Consider the following 7,549-nt stretch of genomic DNA (forward strand, 5'->3'; position numbering starts at 1 on the left):
CGGGGAGGGGGGGGGGTGGGTGGAGGGGGTGGGAAAGCCAGAATTTTTGGTGGAGGCATTGTGCAAGGTGAGCAATACTATGTAGTGGGGAGGCGGGGGGAGAATACGAATGGTACAGATAGAAGAGGCGCTTCGAAATTGGTCGTCAGTTTGGAAGAGCGCAGTATATCTCGAGAAGACGAGGAGCATTTATAATAGTATCAAACGGCCCTTTCTGGGCCCGATTGTCGAAGGATCAGATATTTTATTTAGCTTTGTATGTAAGGGTCGTTGGTGAGAGCACAGCCAGATTTGATATACCTCCACTGGACGCTCAGCACGATATTCCTGCAGCTTCGAGATTCCTTGGGCTGACTGCGATTGTTGACGGGGACAGCGAAGGGCCATGTTGAATACTCGTAGATAGACTGCCGTGGCTTCTGACATTGACCAGATCGAGCAATGGGTGGATAAGACGCCATCTCACGGGAACTCGCAAAGGCGGGACAGTAATCACCGCTGAATTGGTAACCGGAGGAGAGGCTTATATGCCCCTATAAAGGTACTGTACGTGTTAGATGTTCTTGGCAGGACCCAGTGCCCTTTCTGGGTCCGTCCATCTCTTCTTCAGTATATGCGCGTGTACCATGCATGTCATCATGAAGGGAGAAATTGACTTTGCACCCGGGCTGTCAAACGTCGATCCCGCTTAGGTTCTGGATGCCTGAGGAAAGAACGGACAGAACCAGCCTCGGCAGCACCTCTCTATGTTTGCCCTCTTTTATGTCTGACCCGCTTCCCCTCAAGGGCTTTCGACTTGGACTCGAGGCTGATCACCCCACATGCTGACTGATACCACCTCGACCGGTCGATTCAGTAGTACTTACATCGAGGCTAAAAAAAAAGATAAGACAACACCCTTTTCAGTGGCGCAGTCCAAGATAATGGTTGACTAATTTGTCATCGCGGTCCGGGCCCCAGATAGGCATCCTAGGCCCGCAACCCACATATACCTCCTGCTCTCGCAATACAACGCCACGAAATATCCGGGCAGAGCTCGGAGGAAACTAGAATCGAGCTGCTCATCTGAGGCCCTGGTGGCTGAGTCAGGTCAGCCTTGTCAGCCTTCCAAAGTTCCTTATACTCCTCCACTTCATCTATAAAGAAGTATCCAATTTTGATGTGCAATCCCCATCGGCGTCAAACCACAAGTTGATCTCAGGGGCAAAGCGGTGGGTAAATGCAGCCTTCAAGCGGTAACATCGACGTATATACACGTCCACAGTCGTACAATCTGTGACCGTCAACCATTGTTCTTGGCGGAGGACCGGGATGGACCTCGTAATTGTGTTGGAATACGAGTAGCTGGGTCATTATCAAATTTCTCTCACCAGAAAGGGCCCTGATACGTGGATGATGGTTCTCCACGCAGAGCCAGTGATCAGTGTCAAACGAAGCGGACGAATGCACGCGACGCGACGGTAGTAGCCACATCTAGTATGATGTAATTGGTTAGGACGAGTATCCAAGTCCGAATATCGTAAGGATAGGTAGTTAAAGCCGTTGACAAGTCTGGAACTTGCGGCCCATCGATCACATAGTAAGAAGTCCCTTGCGAGCTGCGCACTGGATACCTGCATCGCTTGCTATAGGTAGCGAGGGTGAGAGCGAGCCAATCAGCATAGGGCGCTCGTAGCGTCGTTGGCTCCCCACTTTTTGACCCCCAAAAGAAGACTTGGCATTGTGGAGATCGTGATACCTCGTGATGCGCCACGAATGGAACGTAGGCGGTATAATAGTCGCATTCAATGCTCAGCCCTAGATCTCGGTGGCGCGGAGAGTCCCAGGTAAGCACTCTACCTCTCTGGCCTGCTGAAGGATCTTACGATGCAGAATGACGAGGTAGACGATAATGATGGTAACATCGTCCTCGAAAGAAAGGCCCAATGTGCCACGACCACTCTCAATTGAGGCTGCCGGAGGTAAATAGTGATTGAGTGATGCTAGCTGTTCGAAAGACAAGTAACGAGAGGGATATAGAGTGCGAAGGCAGACTCCATTGGAAAGAGACCACAAAACAAATTGTTCGCAGCGAGAACCCAACAGGGCATATATCTTGCAACGTGTCTTCATTTCTGCTCGTGCCACATCATCATCTCTTCAGTTCTATCAATACAAAACCTTCGATTTGCCGACAAATGCCACCATGTTTCGAAAGATTTTCGCCATGACGTGTCTACCTTCTTTCCCGTGTAGTGCTGGCGGTTGTCTCGACTGCATGTAGCAAAGCTCTGTTCTTCCCAGCTCAAGACGTCGGTATCGTTACCTGCGCGACTCCATCAACGACCTTAGCTACCGCCGCGTCTTCTCCGACATCAGCAACTCCATTAGCCAGCTCTTTCCCTTCCTGGCCCCCTTTCGCGCTCTTCTCAACGCCTCCAGCCGCAGTTGCAGCCGCTACCTTTTGAGCTGCTTTCTTAGCCTTGGCCTTCTCCTTCTGGGCGGCTTTCTTCGCAGCAACCTCTGCCTCTTCCTTCTTTTTCTTCTCTCTTTCCGCCTGATTTCCACCGAAATAGTCTCGCCATTCGTCGGCCTTTTTCTCGTCGATTCTTGTAAAGAGATACTCAGCTTTGCCGATCTTGTGCCCCGGCTTGATGTAGACAGGAAACCACCCATTGGCAATGTCTTCCTCGGAAGGGATCTCCAAGAATGGGCGGTCGAGTTGTTTCCGTATCGACGCACAAGTAGCAGGAAGATATGGTTCGAAGATGGCGGAGCAGAGGTAGATGAGGTTTATCACAGTGCCCACAACTGCGGCCGCAAGAGCGGGATCGCTCCCAATAAGCGAGTTGTCCAGTCGGTGAGCCTGGATCAAGCCGTTCCCAGCCTCCGCAATCTTCATGGCGACAAGGAGACCATTGCGAAGGTGTACCGCCTCCATTTCTGCGAGATACTGCTTAACAAGCTCCGTAATCTCAGCCAGGTGTTCCTTAAAGGACGAAGGTAAGTTGTTGGGATCAAATTCTGGTATAACCCCAGAGTAGGCCTTTGGGGAATTGACCAGTTTAATGACTCTGTTGACAAAATTCCCGAGTTTAGCAAGTAGCTCAGAATTGTTGCCATCGATGAATGACCGCCACTCAAACTGCGTGTCGCCTGATTCCGGTCGGTTTTTGAGCAGATAATATCGCCAGACATCCGGAGGGACACCGGTTTCTTTTGCGTTGTTTCCAAAAACACCGATACCACGGCTCTTGCTGAACTTGCCATTCTCATAATTGAGGTATTCGGTGGACGAAAGGTGGTGTAGCATGGTCCAGTCCTCCCCCGTCCCCATCTGGCACCCAGGGAATACGACAGAATGGAAGGGCACGTTGTCTTTTCCCATGAATTGATATAATTGGACTTGGTCTGGGTTCTTCCACCATTTTTCCCACTCATCTGTGTAGTTGGCAGTGATCGATGGGTAGCCAATACAAGCCTCAAACCAGACGTAAAAGACCTTGTGCTCGTAGCCAGGAAGGGGAACAGGCACGCCCCAAGCCAGATCTCGAGTGATGCCTCTCTCTTTCAGACCTTGTTTCAACCATGACTCCGTAATGACTTTGGCACTTCGTGACCACCGGCCATTCTCAATGGACCGCTTTGAAAACTCTTCGATCCGGCTTTGTAGCTCATCTAGTCGCAGGTAGGTATGTTTTGTCTCCCTCGTCACCGGAGTTGCCCCATCGACCTTGCAGCGGGGATTGATCAAGTCTAGCGGATCTAAGAGACTCCCACACTTGTCGCACTGGTCGCCGCGAGCATCGTCGTATCCGCACTTTGGGCATGTACCTTCGACAAATCGATCTGCCAGAAATTTTCCGTGCTTCTCGCAGTATGGTTGACTGTTTATGTGTTCAGTCAAATGGCCATTGGCGTGAAGTTTCAGGAAGATATCCTGGGAGATGTCGGTGTGTTGCTTGGTAGGAGTCCGTCCGAAAATGTCGAAACCCAACTCGAACCATTCGTAGATTTCGGTGTGAATCTTGTTGTATTTTGTGCACAGCTCTTCTGGTGAAACTCCTTCCTCTAGCGCCTTTGTCTCCGTGGCGGTGCCGTACTCGTCCGTCCCGCAGACGAAGAGAGTCGGTCGTCCACGGGCTTTGTTGTACCGGGCAAACACATCGGCGCTAAGCACGCTACCGACAATGTTGCCCAGATGAGGAACCTAGAGGAAGGAAGTTAGTCGCTGTCTTGCGCGCAATATCTCGATTGACTCACATTGTTAACATAAGGCAGAGCGGAAGTGATAAGAATGTTTCGCTTGCCCTCTTGGGGGAGGATCTTTTCGGAGCCCATTGTGGGCCAAGATAGGTTGATCGAGGGGGAACAGGAGTGGCGCAAGCGATTCTGAAAGTCTTTGGCGAGACGAGGCACAATATAAACCTACCGACACCCGGTTGTGCTGTGCGTTGAGTTACTTCGGAAAAGAGACGCGGGATGGTGACTGGGAGGGAGAAAAGAGTCACCAAATCCCCCACCGCCGCAGTCACAGCAGCGCAGATGGATGCCGAGGCGCTAAAATTGATGCTTATTTTTAAGGCTCTTGGGCTCATACTAAAGTCGTTGTGCGCCTTTGATTTTCCTTTGATTTCTTCCTCTCATCTGCTTCCTCCCACTTGCTGCTTATTGTCAAAGTCACGCGACTTCTTCTGGTGCAGAGCCGCTTCTTCTAGAGCCTTCTCGAAGACACCGAAAAGACATTAAGCGGCTATTCCTAATTCTGACTATTTTGCGGCATGGCTACCGATCCCTTCGATGACCTCCTCGAGCTTGAGAATGACTATTATAAGGAAGGTTATGATGCCGGTGTGGCTGATAGCACCTACGCTGGCATGATCGAAGGTAAAGTCTTTGGAATCGAGAAAGGATACGAAAAAGCTCTGGAATTGGGCAAACTACATGGCCGTGCTCTGATTTGGCGAGAACGATCATCTCTTTCAGAGGAAGCGGTACAGATGGACAATGCCAAATCGGAAACCCTTGACTCTTTAAGACTGGGAGAAGTCGTCAATAGGCTTTCACAGCTGTCCGATAACACCCGCTTCCGACGGCACATAGACGGCCTGTACACTTCTTCCGACGGCTCTACGGTTGCAAAAGACAACTCAGACGAAGCAGTTACCGAGTTTGACGACCGAGTTGCAAGAGCAAAGGCTAAGGCTAAGGTCATTGCGAATATTGTGGGCGAATCACTCAACTCAACCCCGGCCTCGAATGTAGGCATTGAGGATGCTACCGGCTTGCAAGCTCGACATTGAGCACGAATGATCTAGCTCACTGTGGATTCGAGACCTGGTTCGGAATGGAGGGCGTCGACCTTCTCGGACGAGGTCTGAGTGCTGTGTAGATACCAGAGCGGACCTGCATCGGGCGGCAGTTGTACCCCGGTGGCCTTCTGGCAGGCTTCTCCGCAAAGTGCCACCACTTTCGCTGTTCAGCTAAGCCAGTTGCCGTTTAGGCTTTACTAGTGGATATGCAACGACGATCCGCCACACTCCTTTCCGGCTTTCTCCCTCAAATCGAGAAACGACTTGCGGGGTCATCGTCAGTTTTCTCAGACCCTTTATGGCTATGGTACCACGAGAATGTTTACCACGTAGCCATGACGGTTATGCAACGATTCCTTCTCCGCATCGGTGGACTTGGCTGACGATGGGAGTCTGGTATACCCCGCAGGCGACAGGATGGATACAAAGCCTGCAACCGCTGCATTTCCTCTACGACTCCTCCCTCATCCTCAGAATACGTGTCGCACAATGAAGGCAATCACTGGCTTCTTCTCTCTGGCCTTGGCCACTGTGGCCGCGGCTCAAATTGAGCCATCAGGGGTAACAAGACCAATTGTTCAAGACTGTGGGTTCAATGGTACTGTAGTCTGTGTCAGCAAATATGTGAGTGCCTTTCTGTGCTACTTACTGGGCTGTGGCTCATGGGAACTAGGCCGCCGTATTGCCTTACCACTTTAACCGGTCTATCTCCAACAACAATGCCGACTACGACTTCCGAAACACAAGCGTGGGAAATGCTTCGACGTTTGACCTCCTTGGCGGCGCAGATTTCGTTGTCTTTGACCAAGAGCGTGGCTTGCAGTACCTAGGATCGAATCCAAGCTATCAGTTCATGTTTGCAGTCTCTAGTGCTGTGCATGAAGCCCCCGTCTATGCTCCCGAACAGAATCTTTTGTTCATCTCTCAATTGGCTCCTCCTCCCGGCTATCTGCCACAGCTCGTCGTGAACTTGAATGACGATCCTCCAACGTTGAGCGAGTACCTACCAGATCCACCGATCTATGCCCCGAATGGCGGCACCTTCCGCGATGGTCTTATCGTTTTTGGTGCGAGCGGAGGAAATGATAGTATCGGCGGAGGAGAGCAGAGAGCCTCCCTTCGAACGGTGGACCCTGCCACGAATGCCTCCACTGTGCTCTTGAATAACTACTTTGGATTCTACTTCAACACGATAGATGACTTGGCTGTCCATCCGGTCACGAGGGATATCTTCTTTACCGATCCCCAGTACAGTTGGTTCAATGCCTTGACAGACACCGCCCCGCAGTTACCGACTGCCAGTTATCGGTTCAATCCAAGCACGGGGGCCACGTTCCTCGTCGATGATACCTTGGAGCAACCCAACGGCATCGCATTCTCTCCAGACGGCGAAACACTGTACATCTCCGACACAGGCGCCGTGTCGGGAACCATCGATGGTCGGCTCGGCAGCCACGGTACTACCTTTAACACCACAGGGAAACGTAATATCTATGCTTGGGATGTGTCAAACAACGGCACCCGATTCACCAATAAGCGTGCCTTTTATCTTGCACAGGACTGGGTGCCAGATGGATTGAAGGTGTCGCAAGAGGGGCTTGTGCTCACCGGGTCGGGCCACGGTGTCGATATCCTAGACGACGTCGGCCAGCTTCTCATCCGAATTCAGACAAACTACACGGTCCAGAATTTCGCCTGGACGGGAGAAAATCTTACCACCTTGTGGCTCATGGGAAACAATGGCATCAGCAAGGTTGAGTGGAACATCACGGGACAGAGACTGGACTAACTTTGGTCGGGGCTGGCTCTCGAGACAATTTCCGCCGGCTCGACGCATTCCAGGGCAACAAGTATTCATGTACATATATGCCATGGTGTCGATCCGAAACTCTCAAATATCTAATTTGGCCGCATCCGGCGAGGAAAGTAATACCGGATGTGGGTACAATTACGAATACAATGCGGTCTCAATATCTCTTCCTGTCTTAAAGGAGACACATATTGAAGGGCCTCTGTAGGATCTATCCTGTATTTTGGCGAGCCTTTCCTTCAGGTATTTATGTAAATGATTTGATAGATCGCTCGCTGTGTAGCTCCCGATAGTTAGGTAGACAGTCTACATTCCATCCTCGCAGCGTTTGATTGATCGGCACCTCCTTTACTTTCCTGCCTTTGAGATATGTCTGTTAAAGGCCTCATCGCAGGACACGAGGGAGGGAGAGAGAGAGGGAGGGGGGGGGGGGGGAACCGTCGACATG

General features: G+C 51.2%; 3 protein-coding genes across 3 annotated transcripts; 2 read left to right on the forward strand and 1 right to left on the reverse strand.

Annotated features, from left to right (window-relative positions):
* Positions 1 to 2,284: 2,284 nt before the first annotated feature.
* Positions 2,285 to 4,320, reverse strand: AYO20_11787 (methionine-tRNA ligase; the record flags this gene model as incomplete). The annotated part of the gene is made up of 2 exons (XM_022649988.1): positions 2,285 to 4,189; positions 4,243 to 4,320. 2 exons carry the CDS (start codon positions 4,318 to 4,320, stop codon positions 2,285 to 2,287), a joined length of 1,983 nt encoding a protein of 660 aa, XP_022494035.1.
* Positions 4,321 to 4,760: 440 nt separating this feature from the next.
* Positions 4,761 to 5,282, forward strand: AYO20_11788 (hypothetical protein; the record flags this gene model as incomplete). The annotated part of the gene is made up of 1 exon (XM_022649989.1): positions 4,761 to 5,282. One exon carries the CDS (start codon positions 4,761 to 4,763, stop codon positions 5,280 to 5,282), a length of 522 nt encoding a protein of 173 aa, XP_022494036.1.
* A 498-nt stretch (positions 5,283 to 5,780) lies between these two features.
* Positions 5,781 to 7,080, forward strand: AYO20_11789 (hypothetical protein; the record flags this gene model as incomplete). Its single annotated transcript, XM_022649990.1, has 2 exons — positions 5,781 to 5,915; positions 5,965 to 7,080. The coding sequence occupies 2 exons, from the start codon at positions 5,781 to 5,783 to the stop codon at positions 7,078 to 7,080; spliced, it is 1,251 nt and encodes a 416-aa protein (XP_022494037.1).
* Positions 7,081 to 7,549: the final 469 nt, after the last annotated feature.

This window comes from Fonsecaea nubica, assembly GCF_001646965.1.
Source record: "Fonsecaea nubica strain CBS 269.64 chromosome Unknown Scaff217, whole genome shotgun sequence".
NCBI lineage: Eukaryota > Fungi > Ascomycota > Eurotiomycetes > Chaetothyriales > Herpotrichiellaceae > Fonsecaea > Fonsecaea nubica.